General features: G+C 36.5%; 6 protein-coding genes across 7 annotated transcripts; 4 read left to right on the forward strand and 2 right to left on the reverse strand.

Moving 5' to 3' along the window:
- Positions 1-89: 89 nt before the first annotated feature.
- Positions 90-2,526, reverse strand: LOC123318468 (adenylyltransferase and sulfurtransferase MOCS3). The gene is made up of 7 exons (XM_044905092.1): positions 2,384-2,526; positions 2,140-2,323; positions 1,949-2,069; positions 1,556-1,863; positions 1,244-1,470; positions 965-1,187; positions 90-325 (listed from the first exon to the last, which is right to left on the reverse strand). The coding sequence occupies exons 1-7, from the start codon at positions 2,492-2,494 to the stop codon at positions 174-176; spliced, it is 1,326 nt and encodes a 441-aa protein (XP_044761027.1). The 5' UTR covers positions 2,495-2,526; the 3' UTR covers positions 90-173.
- Positions 2,527-2,670: 144 nt separating this feature from the next.
- On the forward strand, positions 2,671-6,497 carry LOC123318463 (protein inturned). Of its 2 annotated transcripts, XM_044905086.1 has the most exons (10): positions 2,671-2,812; positions 2,870-3,384; positions 3,449-4,200; positions 4,278-4,556; positions 4,611-4,861; positions 4,964-5,195; positions 5,255-5,524; positions 5,826-5,965; positions 6,020-6,137; positions 6,362-6,497. In XM_044905086.1, the coding sequence occupies exons 1-9, from the start codon at positions 2,715-2,717 to the stop codon at positions 6,129-6,131; spliced, it is 2,649 nt and encodes an 882-aa protein (XP_044761021.1). In that variant the 5' UTR covers positions 2,671-2,714; the 3' UTR covers positions 6,132-6,137; positions 6,362-6,497. The 2 variants fall into 2 exon arrangements, with proteins under 2 accessions (XP_044761021.1, XP_044761022.1); XM_044905087.1 differs by lacking the exons at positions 6,020-6,137; positions 6,362-6,497 and adding an exon at positions 5,635-5,661 and having other exon boundaries at positions 5,826-5,966.
- Positions 6,498-6,559: 62 nt separating this feature from the next.
- On the forward strand, positions 6,560-8,395 carry LOC123318469 (protein Peter pan). The gene is made up of 6 exons (XM_044905093.1): positions 6,560-6,835; positions 6,891-7,214; positions 7,306-7,490; positions 7,623-7,734; positions 7,827-8,172; positions 8,303-8,395. The coding sequence occupies exons 1-6, from the start codon at positions 6,653-6,655 to the stop codon at positions 8,374-8,376; spliced, it is 1,224 nt and encodes a 407-aa protein (XP_044761028.1). The 5' UTR covers positions 6,560-6,652; the 3' UTR covers positions 8,377-8,395.
- Positions 8,368-11,843, reverse strand: LOC123318467 (tRNA (guanine(10)-N2)-methyltransferase homolog). The gene is made up of 8 exons (XM_044905091.1): positions 11,690-11,843; positions 11,571-11,636; positions 11,263-11,511; positions 9,567-9,701; positions 9,239-9,502; positions 9,041-9,179; positions 8,745-8,943; positions 8,368-8,663 (listed from the first exon to the last, which is right to left on the reverse strand). Exons 1-8 carry the CDS (start codon positions 11,750-11,752, stop codon positions 8,393-8,395), a joined length of 1,386 nt encoding a protein of 461 aa, XP_044761026.1. The 5' UTR covers positions 11,753-11,843; the 3' UTR covers positions 8,368-8,392.
- On the forward strand, positions 9,910-11,163 carry LOC123318471 (nicotinamide riboside kinase 1). Its single transcript, XM_044905095.1, has one exon. The coding sequence runs from the start codon at positions 10,421-10,423 to the stop codon at positions 11,069-11,071; it is 651 nt and encodes a 216-aa protein (XP_044761030.1). The 5' UTR covers positions 9,910-10,420; the 3' UTR covers positions 11,072-11,163.
- A 142-nt stretch (positions 11,844-11,985) lies between the features above and the next one.
- Positions 11,986-14,686, forward strand: LOC123318464 (pre-mRNA-splicing factor syf1 homolog). The gene has a single exon (XM_044905088.1). It carries the CDS (start codon positions 12,076-12,078, stop codon positions 14,608-14,610), a length of 2,535 nt encoding a protein of 844 aa, XP_044761023.1. The 5' UTR covers positions 11,986-12,075; the 3' UTR covers positions 14,611-14,686.
- The last annotated feature ends 994 nt before the right edge of the window (positions 14,687-15,680 follow it).

The following is a 15,680-nucleotide window of genomic DNA, read 5'->3' on the forward strand; positions in this document are numbered from 1 at the left end:
TGCCTATGACTCCGAAACCAGACGCGATCTATGTCCTAAGGACGTGATAAGCTTAGGTACATAGAATGAGCTTAAATGAAACTAGGTTCTAGCTTATATCTTTTATTTTGTATTTTCTTCTACAGAGTTTTTGTTCACACCACCTTTCTGTTCTCTCTGTATGAAAGTATATTTCAGTAGATCGGAAATGATGGGTCAATATGTTTGGAGTAAGCATAAAGACCGCCGGAAATATTCAATAAAGTCAAGGACTTGTCCGTGTAAATGTTTTTCAAGTAGTTCACTACCCTCTGGGAATCATTTCCCCTTCTGCATATAAAATGAACTGAAACGAAAGGTATTTACACTAATTGATTAGAAGAACTTTTCGAAGGTAGGCCATCTATTGGTTTCTTCATGAAATGCGTGGAATGTTGACATTTGAACACTGACAGAATGAGTCGAGCTTCAGTGTAGGTAAGATGTCTAAAAAATCTTAAGTGTAGGGCATTGAACTCTATGGTTGCGTTCACAAACTTACTCTGAGTAAGCTTTGATTACTCGAAGCCCTCACAAACGTACTTTTAGTTCCTCAGAGTGTGCTCTCTGAGCATGGCCATACTCTTACTCTACTCTCGGAGTAAGTTTGTGAACTCAACCCATGGGAACATAGAGTTCAATGGTGTAGGGCAAAGATTATAGAGTTAGTCTATATTCTTTGGTGTAGGGCAAACAATATTCTATGCTGACATCTCTTTGACAATTTTGACCTAAAAGAGGGGTCTTATTCAAGACATAGAGTAATAATTTCAAAAGAGTTGAGAGTTGCTACTCTTTGCTTTTTGTGATTAGTCTATGATCTTTACAAATAAGGAATATTCAAAATTTTTGAATTCAACGATGTACAAAATATGAACTGACACAAGTAAATCCAAAACAGATGGCCTGCCAAATTCAACTTGCGAAATTCCGCTTGAATACTTACTTGTGGACGTTTTCGACTTGTATGAATTAATAACATCCGTTAAATCATGTAAGTTTTTCTCATTGATGATATAAGAATACGGTATGTTTATAGTGCCCGGCAATTTACAAAATTCATATTCTATCTTAGGTCGTACATCTATCACTATTCGGTCTTCTCCTAAAGAGACGTATTGTTGAATATTGATGTTTTGTGTGTTCGACAAAACATCAATATCGATTACCTGAAAGTAAAATCATTCCGATTCATATAATCATGGCTATTTTATTTATATCTGACCTTGTCGTGCGCTTTAGATCCACAAAATTGTTCATAATCAATCAAATCTTTAATTGTTGGATTTTTTCCGCAAACATCGCAGTCTTCTTTCTTATTCCTAAGTTTGATATTTCTGAACTGAGTTTCTGATCCGTCGAATATCAATAAACGTCCTGATAGAACATTGTCCATTCCTGTCAGAATTTTTATAGTTTCTAAGGCCTGAAGGACCCCTATGGTACCAGTTACTGAAAAAAATATTATCCTGTGGCATTTTTAAAGTAAAAATCAATATTGGAATATTCCAACTTTGAACTGCTTGAATATACTTACCTGGTCCGAGTACCCCACCGTCTCCACAATTTGTAACTGTCTGTGGTGGAGGCGGTACAGGAAATAGACATCTGTAGCAAGGCCCATTTTGATAGTTATAAACTGTTAGTTGACCTTCCATCTGGAGGGCGCTTCCAGATACCAAAGGTACATGATTTAAAACGCAAATATCATTTAGCAGATATCTGGTAGCGACATTATCACTACCATCTAGAACAACATCGAATTTATTCTTGGCAAACAGATTTTTCAATGAGTTGCTATCTGCTGACATCAGTATAGGTATAATTTCAACGTTGCTGTTAATGCTGCATGGAAAATAGATGAAAAATTAATGGGATATAATCAATTCATTATAGAATAATGAAAGCTTGTATTATTTTCATAACTCACCTTCTTAATTTTTCACATGCTGAATCTACCTTATTAACACCAAGAGAATATTCAGAATGTAAAATTTGCCGATGCAAATTTGTGATATCGGCTTGATCATAATCTAATAACGTAATGGTTCCTGTGTGAAATTTATGTGCAGTTAGTTGGACAAAATTAATAAGAGTTGAGTAAAAAACTAAGTTACTAACCTATACCAGCTGCAACTAGATAAAGGGCTGCAGGGCATCCCAATCCACCAGCTCCAACTATCAAAACGTGAGATTGTTTGAGTTTTATCTGTCCTCTCGAACCAAAACATGGCACAAGCATTTGTCTGCTATATCTTGATACTTCTTCAGTAGTCAAACCATCAGAATATGGGCACACCTTATTCTACAAAGTTTTGAAATTTGAGAAATATTGATAGCTTTATATTTTATCACAAATCTGAACCTCAGATATTTTGAGACTGCTTAATAATCTTTGTTTTTCTGTAAGTTTCTGCTTTAGTTCCTCTATTTCTTTCTGCAACTTCTCAATTACAATAGAATTGTTGTTTGCCATATCTTATTTTCATTAATATCAGTAACAGAAAAACCTTTTTTTAAATGTTTGTTTTGTTGCCACAACACAAGTTTCATAACCTCAAACCATACCACTTCCTTGGAACGCAGTGTTTTGAATCAACAGGTTTGCTGGGATAAAATGAGCATTCCTATGAATGAATTGACACAAATCATGTTAATCTTTCACCATAAATAAGAAATAAGGTTCCAATTCAAAAATGACCGACATTAAAGAGTTTGAAAACCACCAAGAAGATGATTTGAGTTCAGAAGAGGAATGGTCGGAATCAAGTTCCTATTATTCAGATTCTGATAGGTAATATAATACAGGTAACAGAAGAAATTCAGTTTGAAAAGCACAACTATTTTGTAGTAGTTCAATTCCTGATTGGGATTCTTCAGTCGATGAAAAGACAGGAGAGGTTTTATATATAGAATGCCACCCTTTCGTTACGCAAAACATAAAAGATGACTCCGCTAACCAGAATAATACTTTCGTGAGAAACAAATCGAGACGTAGTACACGAGGAAAATTTCTGAGATTATTGAGGAGACGTGAAAGTAAAAGATACAGCAAACGGAATACTAGAGTGCAAGAACAAGAGTCTCATACGTCAAACAAAGTGAAATTTCAAGACTTTCAACAAGGGGAGGAAAGAGAAGTACTGCTGACAGTGCGTAATGAACGGAATATCATATCAACTGAAGCTCTCTTCGGAATAAATGTCAGTACCTTATCGGATGGTTTAAGATTGATGGTTGCCGGATTTTCCAACGATAGTAGTGCAAAATATGATAAGAATATAAAAATTGGGGATTGGCTGAAAAGTGTGAATGGTATTGAAGTAGATTGTCATAACATTGTTTCAGTATTACAGCAGATTTCAGGTTTGTTGCAACAATTCGTATTCTATGGTATCAATCAAAGATGATTCATAGAAAAAAATTTCAGGTCAAAAAGAAGTTTTGATTAAGTTACAAAGAGTGGCAGGGGTTGAAATTACCAAAGACCCTCCAATAAATGTGCTGAACAATCAATCTCCATTCGTAAGGCAACTCATTTCATTCAGTGCAGAGGAAAATGAGAAAATTCAAGAAATATTATGTGGATTTCCAGTTGGATTGATTTATTTGGATACACAGAGTTTAGATGAATCAGCGCCAGAGTATCAGAATGTGATATATTGCTATCCACGACCTCTGCAAAAAAGCATTCTGTGTTGCTCCAAGGGCATATTCATAACCTTAAATCATTTACTGAAGGATATCACGAAGGCTAATACTAAGATAACCTCATTTACATACAATAAGATGTTATGTTACACTAGTTATTTTCATCTTGACCAACATCTGTTACTGTTGATGTTACCCGAGACCTGTGCCAAACTGAACGAAATCGAATTGATCACATCAGAAATCGTCAGAATGTTTACATTCACATACGACACTCTAGATAATTGTTTCAACGATGATAATCTCCATCACGTGGATCATATCCTTTCCATGTTTTTCGTTAGAATGCTAAACGGTGGAATATGGCCTGGGGAACTTAAAGTACCGGAAAATCACGAGAATATCCCAGAGAACGATTATGTCTTCGAGGATATTCTGCCAGCCGTTCATAGCGTCGATTTACCGAACGAGGCGATGGTTCAGGTGGAAGATGCCTTGACGGAATTGGAGTCTTGCGATTATAGGGAATGGGTGAGTTGACGGTTTAAAAAGTTCATCATTACGAAAATTTTGGTCAGAATCAATCTAGATGTTTTCGATATTTCTAGAACGAGGAGCCTTTGGATTGTCAAAGAATCTTTACTGTACTCGGTAGTGCATGGTATCATGCCGGTTATTTAATGGCTTCCCATTTTATACATGAGGACCTTGTTGATATCCATTCCTTTTGTAAGCACCAAGGTATACTCCATCTGTCTAAGACCGAACCAGTTAAGACGCTTATATTGTGGAGGGAAGTCTTTCCGAGTTCTTGTAGAGACCTAGACGATCCACTGTTCAATATACCGCAAGCAAGGAGGCATTTACTAATCGTGGGTACCAAGAATGTAAGTAGTCAAGTATTCGTTCAGTGAAGCCTTAGCCAATTGATTCTTCGTTAGGACATATTGGTTGTCATCATGGAAGCTGGAGGTTGCACAGAAGCTCCAGAAGAAAACGCGGCGCCCGAACCATTTTATGTGGAAGAGGTTCAAGCCACGCTGTCCCATATTCAAGAATTAGGGATACCGGAATTGGCTGACCGTTTCTTGAACATGAACCCGGGACCCCAAGTCACCCTACCGATGGCCCCAAGTAATAAGAAAAAGCTCGACGTCCTCAACTTTGTGAAACCGCAACCCTCACATTCGAGGTAAATGCTGCAAGTGGTTGCACGCATAGAATTTCAATTAATTCATGACATATTTGTCACTTGTCAAAAATGACAGCGGAATTATTTCTTATTGTAATTCAGGGACTCGTACTTGACCAGTAAAAAGCAAGAAGTGACTTCGATATTGAAGAAAAGGGGAAACGATCAATCTCAAGTGTACACTGCTCATTCTCTGCTGGAGGATACTTACGACGTTTGTTCGGAAGATAGCGGCAGTCAAGGTTGCGGCAGCGAATTCAGCGACGATCAGAGAGCGCAAAGACGACATAGATACGATTCGAACAGCGAAGAATCGGACAGTGAAGAAAATGCAGTATGTACTTTACATCGTCGAACGTTCTCGAAGATTTAACCAACGAATATTTCGTTTAGGACGGCAGCCAGATGAGTTCTAACAGTTTCGACGTGGCTGAAATGAAACAGATGCTCCTGGCCGAAACTGAGGGTATACAGCCGATTCAAATTACGGCCGGTCCCGTAAACGTTCTGTACCATTTCGTGCAGTTCGACAAACTTGAAGGAATACTCATCAGCCCCCCTGAGTGTGCTGTGGAATCGCCAACTAGAAATGTCGTTATTTCTAACTTCAGAAGGTGCTGTCAGGCCATGCATAACCTCTTCCAGAACACCATCAGATTCAAGGTAAATTTCAGTTTGGGTACTCAACGAAACGGACAAATGGATAAATTGGTAGAAAAAATTGTTTTCGAGAAGATTCAATCGATATTTTTCCCCATTTTTAAATTTTCTAGGTACTGCATAATCTCATTTGAAAAGTGGTAAGTTCTGTGTTCACTATGTGTGGAGCATAGACATATCTCTATGTCTATGGTGTGGAGTACATAGACATTTTAAACGTGTTGTTTAATATGTCTATGGTTGAGTTGTTGTCTATGCTTCTGAATTTAACATCTTCGAGAAAACTATACAATGAAAATTTTAGAATATGCCGAATCAAGAAATGACCAAAACGGCAATGAATAAGAGTTTGATTGCGGTCAAAGAACAGGGAGCCATGTTCGAATGCCCCGCTCTTGACGATAGAGAGTCGAAAAAAATTAAGATATGTTATTGGATTGTCGGGTGAGTGCCGGTAACATCGAATATGGAATTTTCTCCCAACTTTTTATTTTTCAGGAGGTTATTTTTCACTCCGCATGTGAGGGAAATGTACGTCTGCTACAACGATTTGGTTCCCCAAAACATGATCGAATTGGCTTTTAAGCTCAACCTGGGTTTCGGAGAGTAACGTTCAGTAAGTTTTTCTCGGATAAAATTGTACCTAGTTTTACCAGATAAACCTATTTTTGATCCTATGGATCCATTTATTTATTGTATTGAGAAATGATGAGGCCAAAATGTTTCTTACTAAGTGGCTACCTATTTTTATATATTACGATTCGATTAAACAATAATTTAAGATAACAAACAAACGTACTAACAAATTTCAAATGCACGCGTTTGAAACGCCATGACTAGCCATGAATACGATAATCTGTAGTCCTAAAGCCTGCGAACCACTCGTCTTAACCAAAATGTGCAATGATATGAATGAGTAATGATATAGCATATTTTTGTAAGAACTATATAGTTAAAATTATATTTTTTCAATTAAATACGGAAACCTGTTTTCTTCCGAACTTTCTTCACCTCAAAAAAAAAAGAAGGATAATGTCTATGGTTACGAACACATAACCTAACTTTTATAAAGAGGTTATTTGCTTTGGTAACCTTCGTAACCAAACACATTTCAAAAATTGAACTTCGAAAATGGCTAGAAAAAGGAAAGGACGTTCCGTTAGGAAGAATCAAAACCGGCTTGGTGAACCGGAAGAATTAGTACAGGCGCCCCATTCGTTCGTGATTAATAAAGGTGTTACCGATGGAAATGTGGCGGAATTGACCAAAGATTTCCGTAAAGTTATGGAACCTTACACCGCATCCCACCTCAAGGTAAGATTCGTGATTATCGATCGTTGATTTTGTTTTAACCACCTTTTTATTTCAGACCAGAAAGAAGAACACAATAAAAGATTTTGTTTCGATAGCTGGACCGTTACATGTTTCCCACATATCTGTTTTTTCGAGGTCGGATCTTGGATTGTATTTGAAGATCGCTAGGCTTCCGAGGGGTCCTACTTTAACGTTCAAAGTGTGCAATTACTCGTTAGCGAAAGACGTCATCTCTTCTCTGAAGAAACAATATGTAGTCGAAGAAGCCTTCAAGCATTCACCGCTGGTTGTGTTGAACAGTTTCAGTGGGGAAGGCATGCAGATGAAACTGATGGCTTCCATGTTTCAAAATATGTTTCCCACCCTGAACTTAACATCAGTAAGTGCAAAATCTTTAGAGAGTGTTTATTATTCAGTTACTTCTATATCAGTTCCTTTCAGTTTTACCTTTGTTTTTTTTTTTTTTTTAGGTAGATCTTAATGATGTTCGAAGATGTGTATTACTGAATTACAACGCATCATCCAAAGAGATAGATTTTAGGCACTATGGAATAAAAATTGCGCCTGTTAATATATCGAAAGGAGTGAAAAAAGTTGTTCAAGGCAAAGTGCCCAATTTAGCGAAATGTTCAGATATGGCAGAGTTTTTAACGAAGTGAGTATAATTGGAACAAGCATTTAAAATGATGATGATGAATGATAGGCTCGATTTTACTTATTTAAAAAATTGACTGTAAAGTTCTAATTGTAGAAGAGTTAACCAATATAATTTATCTCCATTTTACAGGGCTGGCATGTTATCAGAAAGTGAAGCTGAAGAAGACCCAAACAGTCATGTAATTTTAGGACAAAAGATTATATCGAGAGGAAATTTAGAAAGTGGAAAATCGGCCATTAAGGTGAGAGAGAAAAGTGAAAAATTAATTCATAATTTACAACCTCAAGTTTTCATGAGTCATTCATTTCGATAATCCGATTATTATTATTCCAGCTTAGTGAATTGGGGCCTAGGTTGACTCTGAAACTATTCAAAATTGAAGACGGTCTGATGGACGGAGAAGTGTTGTACCATGACTTCATCGAAAAAACCGAAGAAGAAAAAGAAGAAATAAGAAAAAAGAAAGAGGCTAATAAGAGGCTTAAAGAAAAGAGGAAAAAAATTCAAGAAGCTAATGTTAGAAAGAAAGAGGAAGAAAAACAGGGTAGGAAAAAGAAAAGTAATGGAGAAGAAAAAGGAGAAAATGTTTCTAAAAAGAGGCCTTTGGAAGATGACGGTAAAGATGATGATGATGACGCCGAGTATTACAGGCAAGAGGTTGGGGAAGAACCTGACAAAGGTAAGTCAACTTTTACTATAATGAAGCGAGAAATTTGGTCGTACATTATTTATTACTGAAGGCATTTAATTTAAAATAGCTTTGGAAATTCGTCTTTTCCACGTAATTGATGGTATGAATTTATTTTCAGATCTTTTCGTGAAGAAAATCAGAACAGATAGGTTTAAGAACAAAAAATTCAAAAAAGCAAATAAAAACATGTAAAATAAAACGTATATTTTCACTTTTTGCTTAGGTACTTTATCCTATTTTCTTCCCTCAATTTAGCCTCTCGTATCCTCTTTTCGTTCCTACTCTCCTCCCTAGTTTCGAAATATTTGTCCCTGAAATCCAGTATCTTATCGATATTTATCTCTGTTCCAGGAGAAGGCTCTTGTATTTTTTCATAGGTCAATAGTCTTCTTGATGTTAGCTTCGATAAGACCTGCTCGGAATTGGCCACTAATTTCAGGCAAGGATGCGAGGGCAGACCCTCCTCCGTGTAATCTTCTCTGAAATAACAATGACATATGTCATTTTGACAATGACAGAAGGTAGTTAATTCATTCAACCTCTCCTAGAGGGTGTTTTACCTGAAAATTGGAAACCAACAGACCAGCCTCCCTCCTAATTTTAAATGTTTCAATGAAAATGAGATGAGATCACCGTAGATTCTTGCTATTCCGTACTCTATTTTCGATGGAATGTGTGTTGGTAAATGCTCCTCGTTTACTATGTAATTCTGCTTGTCTGTGCCTATTTTTTCGGTCGCTTCTCGGATGCCGTAAGGCGCTTCAAAGAAGGTAAAATTATAGGACTCGGAGAAAAAAATTAAATAAAACATTGGTGGATGACGGTAATAATAGGTTTTCCACGACTATTAACTTACGATCAGTGACGATGGAATCGAATTTGAAGTTATCCCTCCAGAAAGAACATGAGAAATCATTCACTAGAACGTCTAGATATTGATGAACGATTTTGTATTGTTCCATGTTCGCTTTTATACTTTCATTTTTGTCCCTCACCTACAAATATGAAAAAACTGTCATTTGGATTGGTCAGATTCTTGATTCATAGAAGTTACCTTCTGTTTGATCCTACTGGGTTTCGTTTTTCCGTGTAGCATCAAATAGTTGATATCGGTACCAAAAACATAACCTCCAAATTGAGCCGCTGCAATCAACAATGACCCAGAACCTACGAAAGGGTCTAAAACAACATCGCCATTCTTTACTTTTGCTTGATTAGCCATTAGAAGAGATAGTTGGGGGTCCATGCTGGTGTTTCCAATGAATTTTCGGGATTTTAACGATAAAGTCTGTATCAGTTGCCGTAGACCGGTAGTTATCTGAAATTTGGGAAATCGTGTTTGTGTTTTCGAGTTGCGTGTAAATGTAAATCGAGAATTTTACCAATTTCCCGAAAAATACGCAGTACGGTTCCTCGGGCGCGCTGGTTGGGATTGTTCCATAATATTCGATATATTGAAGGCACACATCGGGATCTTTCAATTTAACAGATCCTTCCACAGGTAAGTAATCGAATTGCTAAAAACAAATATAAGCGCAGCTGTAAGTACCGAACGATTCATCAAAAACCGCCTTGAGGGGGCTGATTCAAGTATGTAGTTCCAGAATCAACCGTTCAGGCGCTGGTTTCAATCTACGGGGAAAACGTTCCTGAAGACGGCCCTGTGTAATGCACAGAATTATATCGATGGTTGTCATCGGGTTTTTTCAAAATATTTCGGAAGTACTTTATTAATTTCCTTAAGTTTAAGCCACACCATGTGGATACAAATAATTTCCTCATTTTTATATTATAAATGATGCAAGTGACAGATGATCAATATTTTAGGTTGAATGTACCGAAAACTGATAGTTGATAAAAAAAAATTCTTACGTAATAAATAATAATGGGAGAGATTACATCGATAGCAATCAAGCGCTTTTTTCTACATTTTAGAATGAATCAAATCAATTACAAACTGATCTCGCGAAGTATCGGGGATTGTTGAATTTTTGACACAATGAAATTTCGATGGACCATTTTGAACAACCAATGAAAGGAATTTTTCCTTGAGCCCATTTTTACATTCCAGGATGCTTTAAGAACTAATGAATCAAGTCCCTAAACTCATAGTGTTATCGTAGATAATTCGTCGTAAAAGATAACCTTGACGAACTTTGTTTACACTCAAATAAAAATTACTTCCTCAAAATCCACTATCAAGGTTCAACCAAAATCTGATAGTTACAATAATAAAATGAAATCTGCCTTGGTGATAGGTATAAGTGGTGCTACATGTAGTGGAAAAACTACCCTAGCCTTAGAGTTGCAAAAGTTGTTTCCTAAAAGTAGGATTTTTCACCAAGATGATTATTTTCTGGAAGTGGATGACCCTCGTCATGTTTGGTGCAAGGATGTGGATCATATAAATTACGACATATTGACGTCTTTAGATATGGATAAAATGTTTCAAGATATCATGACGGTTGTGGAGTCGAGACAGTTGTGCAAAAAAAGAACAAAATTTGATGCTCAGGTTATTCTAAAAAGTGATATCTGTCGAAGTAGCTTAAGTGCAATTATCAATAAGACAATAAACGAAAATGATATCGAGCTGGTGTTTCTCGATGGATTTTTGCTGTACGGTTATAAACCTCTTCTACCGATAATTACACTCAAATATTTTCACATTCTCACTAGAGAAGAATGTGTCAGGAGGAGAGAGAGAAGAGTTTACGATCCACCAGACATTCCAGGTTATTTCGATAAATGTGTATGGCCCGAATACTTAAAACACCTTGAAGATATCAAGAGTAATGTTGAGGATATTACTTATATCGATAGCGGAATTCAAAACGTTATTGATGTTGTGTTGAATGACATTTATAATTGTCTTAAAGAGGAATAATGCTCACTTCACCATGTTTCTCGCACTACATAAATTACATCTCACGCTCATCTATAAATTAGATTTCATGCAAATGCAATAAAACCATAGAATTAAATGACTGTAGTTTCACTGGTGAAAATTTTAAATATTGTCCACAGTTTACAAAGTAGATTATTGAGTTTTCAATTTCCAAACAGTTGAATTCTTACCTCAATCTTCTGAATTTTCTCTTGTTGACTAAAATGCTTACAGAAGGTTTCCACTTTTATCTTAAAAGATTTTTCGGGCTTGAAATTTTGTTCATAAAATGATTTTTGATGATTTTTTAGTATGTCGTGAAGTTCAGAAGTCGTTTCAGCATAAGCCCATAGTTCTAAACACATTTTGAGCGAGACAGATCTTTCAGCTAATTTTTTTACATCGTCGTCAGTATCAAATTGAACAATCCAATAAGGTTCCTATCAAAAAAATTGCATGTATGATCAAATTGTTAATGATGGTTTTTTGCTCGTTATACCGTATTCTGGGGTTCTTTTATAAACTTCATTTTTATATTCAAAAGAGATAGGAGCGAGTCTATTTCCTAAAAATGTATTCGATTAAAAACTTCTGATTCTCGATATCTAAGTTTATTACCGGTTTCCGGAAATCAATATTCTCATTTGCGAACCAGAGTAAGTATTTCTTCATATTTCTCATGTTTCTTGGTTTTTGAGACTTTGAATTCAATTAATTCCCAAAATCTAGGACATCCTTTAAATTTTTGTTAGGTTAAGCGGGTTAAAGGTTAGATTTCTGTCAAAATCATAGACCTATTATTAGTCCTTCCATTATTTCTATGGACAAAACAAGAAGAAAGCCCAAATTTTGGAGTAAAAAGAAGAAGATTGTGTGTTCTGTGGTTCTGACCTAGTGTTCTGTGCTTCTAACCTAATACTTAAATTTTTCTCTGTGATCTAATTTTTGTTTATAAGTGGAAAAATTTTTCAATTTTCCGTTGAGTTTTCTTGCAAATATATATTATGGGAATGGAAATCAACAGAGTACCTTCGAAAAAAGATGTGGAACCTATGGATATTGAATTTGGGGATGAAGATTTGCCGTACGAAGAAGAAATATTGAGAAATCCCCATTCTGTGAAGCACTGGTTGAGATATATTGAACATAAGAAGAAATCACCTAAATTCGAAATAAATTTGATTTATGAAAGAGCGTTGAAACAGTTGCCCGGTTCGTACAAATTATGGTACAATTACCTACGAGCTAGGAGAATACAAGTAAAGAGAAGATGTATCACTGATCCACTCTATGAGGAAGTGAACAATGCCTTTGAAAGAGCTCTTGTTTTTATGCATAAAATGCCTAGAATATGGATAGATTATTGTGTTTTCTTGACAGGACAATGTAAAATAACTAGGACCAGAAAAGTTTTCGATAGAGCGCTCAGAGCTCTACCAATAACTCAACATAATAGAATATGGCCATTATACTTAAATTTTGTCAAAAAGTTCCCTATTCCAGAAACAGCTGTAAGGGTATTCCGGAGATATCTGAAGTTATTTCCAGAAAATGCTGAAGAATATATTGAATACTTGAAGAGTATTTCAAGATTAGATGAATGTGCGAAACTCTTAGCTAAAATAGTGAATGATGAGAATTTTGTGTCTCGAGAAGGAAAATCCAAACATCAGCTTTGGAACGAATTATGTGAATTGATTTCACAGAATCCTAAAGAGGTGGTATCTTTGAATGTCGATGCTATAATACGAGGTGGATTGAGGAGGTACACAGATCAAGTAGGTCATTTATGGAATTCGCTTGCTGATTATTATGTTCGAAGTGGGTTATTCGAAAGAGCTAGGGACATCTATGAGGAGGCCATCCAAACTGTTACTACTGTCAGGGATTTCACTCAAATATTCGACGCTTATGCTCAATTTGAAGAATTGAGTTTGGGGAAGAAAACAGAGGAAGCTGCCAAGAATCCAAATCCTACCGATGACGAAGATATAGACCTTAGAATAGCAAGGTTGGAACGTTTATATGAAAGACGATTACTCCTACTCAATTCCGTTTTACTCAGACAAAATCCTCATAATGTTGAAGAATGGCACACCCGAGTTAAACTTTACGAAGGAAAGCCTCATGAAATTATCAACACTTATACAGAAGCCGTACAAACGGTGAATCCAAAATTCGCCATCGGTAAATTTCACACGCTATGGATAGAATTCGCCAAGTTTTACGAAAAAAATGATCAAATCGATGATGCTAGACTAGTGTTTGAAAAAGGAACTCAAGTACCTTTCGTTAAAGTCGACGATTTGGCAGCGGTTTGGTGCGAATGGGCTGAAATGGAAATCAGAAATGACAACTATGAGATGGCTTTGAAATTGATGCATAAGGCTACCACCATACCGTCCCAGAAAGCTTCTTATTTCGATGACTCCGAAACTGTCCAAAATAGACTGTATAAATCGCTTAAATTGTGGTCGTTATACGCTGATTTAGAGGAGAGTCAGGGGTCTTTCAAGTCTTGTAAGGCTGTCTATGATAGAATACTGGACCTGAAAATTGCTACGCCCCAAATAATAATAAACTACGGTTTGTTTTTAGAGGAACATAACTATTTCGAAGAGGCTTTTAGAACGTACGAGAAGGGAGTTTCGTTATTCAAATGGCCCAATGTTTATGATATATGGAACACGTATTTGCTGAAATTCTTGAAGAGGTATGGTGGGGAGAAATTAGAGAGAGCGAGAGATCTGTTCGAGCAATGTTTAGAAAAATGCCCACCAGAATTCGCGAAGAACATCTATTTACTGTACGCTAAACTAGAAGAGAATCATGGTATGGCCAGACATGCGATGAGTATCTACGAAAGGGCAACAAGTGCAGTATTACCATCGGAAGTGTTTGACGTGTTCAACATTTACCTGAAGAGAGCAGCAGAAATCTACGGGATTTCGAAAACCAGGCAAATCTACGAGAAAGCCATCGAAGTCCTGCCAGAAGATAAAACCATCGCGATGTGCAAGAAATTCGCGGAAATGGAGACCAAGCTGGGTGAAATCGACAGGGCGAGGGCCATCTACGCCCATTGCAGCCAGATCTGCGATCCCAGGGTGACCACGGAATTCTGGCAGATATGGAAGGAGTTCGAAATCAAGCACGGCAACGAGGATACGATGAGGGAGATGCTGAGGATAAAGAGAAGCGTGCAGGCCATGTTCAACGTCCAGGTGAACATGATGTCCGCTCAGATGATCACCTCGGCAAACAGTGGAGCCAGCACTGTGGCTGATTTGGCACCAGGTGCCAATGATGGCATGCGTTTATTGGAGGCCAAAGCGGCGGAAATGGCTGGTATGACGACGGCCAATCCAGGACTCAATAAGATTATGTTCGTTAGGGGAGAGACGCAAGGGAGTAGGGAAGAAAAGGTTGTTAATCCTGATGAGATTGATATCGGGGACAGTGATTCTGAGGAAGAAACTGAGTCCCCTGTTAAACAAGATGTACCTGCTCAGATCTTCGGCAGTTTGAACATTAAATGAGTGGATTGATGACTTTTTTATGTATAAATTTAAAATAAGATGTATGAATGTATTATTAATATATTGTTATAAAAAATTGGGATCTTTTTCAAAACCTGTTCACAATCGCACCTAAATATAGTGCATCTAGGTTCTTTTATGATAATTTTGGAGAATGATGACTGAAAATTTGAATTCTACTAGAATTTAACATCAACCTGTATACTTACGCTATAAACGTCTGGCATAGTCAAGATAAAAATTTAAGATCTACAACTTTTCGATATGTTGAATTGGCGTGACCTATATACTACAGCGTATACCCTCACCCACCTGAAGATACTATTTTAATAGCGAAACACGTTATTACTCATTCTAGTTCAATTCTTGTATATTTCTCATTTGAGTGAGGTATATCAAACAAACAATAATTACGTGGATTCTATCTTCAATTCAACCTCCACTTACAAGATGAATCACTTCATGTTGAAGAAAATATCTCTCAATTGAACCTCTCGCATAATTTTCAATGTAGCGGCTATCACAACAAATTAGGCCACTAATAGGTGAATGCTATGCACTTGGAATTCAATTAAGTGTGAATGCTAGAGTGTATTGGTATATAGAACGCATGTTATAATGGTATTCAGCATAAGGATGTTGAAGGTATTACTATTATTGATCTTATTCTGTGAAGAAATATTCATATGTAAATATTCGATTGATTCGGCCTTTACTTCACGGAAGTTCATTTTCAAATTGATAAGATTAAACCTTCAAGTCCCATGAAATTTTGTGGATTTTATCAATTCGTAAATATTCTATTCGAAAAAATTACTGATTAGGTATTCATTTGCATTTGCCTCTAAAACATGCCAGGTCTGCACATTTCAGCCCTTATCAGTTAAGAGGCTGGGCATTTGCAAATAGCAAAATTATGAAGATTATCCTATCACTATTATACAAAGTACCACTGCCTGTTTACTTAAGTGAGAACGCAAATGACGGTTAAAAAATAATTGTTCCGTAACTTTGTTTAGTGACGATCTATTCATTGTTTGAATGCATGTTGTTCATATACCCATAAACGG

The sequence above is a fragment of the Coccinella septempunctata genome, chromosome 8, assembly GCF_907165205.1.
Source record: "Coccinella septempunctata chromosome 8, icCocSept1.1, whole genome shotgun sequence".
NCBI lineage: Eukaryota > Metazoa > Arthropoda > Insecta > Coleoptera > Coccinellidae > Coccinella > Coccinella septempunctata.

Bases quoted from the DNA above. Each gene is read 5' to 3' on its own strand.
- LOC123318468 (XM_044905092.1), bottom strand. From the start codon at position 2,494: ATGGCAAACAACAATTCTATTGTAATTGAGAAGTTGCAGAAAGAAATA. The intron at 1,471-1,555 runs GTAAGTATATTC...TATTTTTTTCAG, and splicing joins CGGTGGGGTACTCGGACCAG to TAACTGGTACCATAGGGGTC. The intron at 326-964 runs GTAAGTATTCAA...CTTTCGTTTCAG, and splicing joins CAAGTCGAAAACGTCCACAA to TTCATTTTATATGCAGAAGG.
- LOC123318463 (XM_044905086.1), top strand. From the start codon at position 2,715: ATGACCGACATTAAAGAGTTTGAAAACCACCAAGAAGATGATTTGAGT. The intron at 4,862-4,963 runs GTAAATGCTGCA...ATTGTAATTCAG, and splicing joins CCGCAACCCTCACATTCGAG to GGACTCGTACTTGACCAGTA. The intron at 5,196-5,254 runs GTATGTACTTTA...TATTTCGTTTAG, and splicing joins CGGACAGTGAAGAAAATGCA to GACGGCAGCCAGATGAGTTC.
- LOC123318469 (XM_044905093.1), top strand. From the start codon at position 6,653: ATGGCTAGAAAAAGGAAAGGACGTTCCGTTAGGAAGAATCAAAACCGG. The intron at 7,735-7,826 runs GTGAGAGAGAAA...TTATTATTCCAG, and splicing joins GTGGAAAATCGGCCATTAAG to CTTAGTGAATTGGGGCCTAG. The intron at 8,173-8,302 runs GTAAGTCAACTT...ATTTATTTTCAG, and splicing joins TGGGGAAGAACCTGACAAAG to ATCTTTTCGTGAAGAAAATC.
- LOC123318471 (XM_044905095.1), top strand. From the start codon at position 10,421: ATGAAATCTGCCTTGGTGATAGGTATAAGTGGTGCTACATGTAGTGGA.
- LOC123318467 (XM_044905091.1), bottom strand. From the start codon at position 11,752: ATGAGAAATATGAAGAAATACTTACTCTGGTTCGCAAATGAGAATATT. The intron at 9,180-9,238 runs GTAACTTCTATG...TCATATTTGTAG, and splicing joins CCAGTAGGATCAAACAGAAG to GTGAGGGACAAAAATGAAAG. The intron at 8,664-8,744 runs GTAAAACACCCT...TTGTTATTTCAG, and splicing joins TGTTGGTTTCCAATTTTCAG to AGAAGATTACACGGAGGAGG.
- LOC123318464 (XM_044905088.1), top strand. From the start codon at position 12,076: ATGGGAATGGAAATCAACAGAGTACCTTCGAAAAAAGATGTGGAACCT.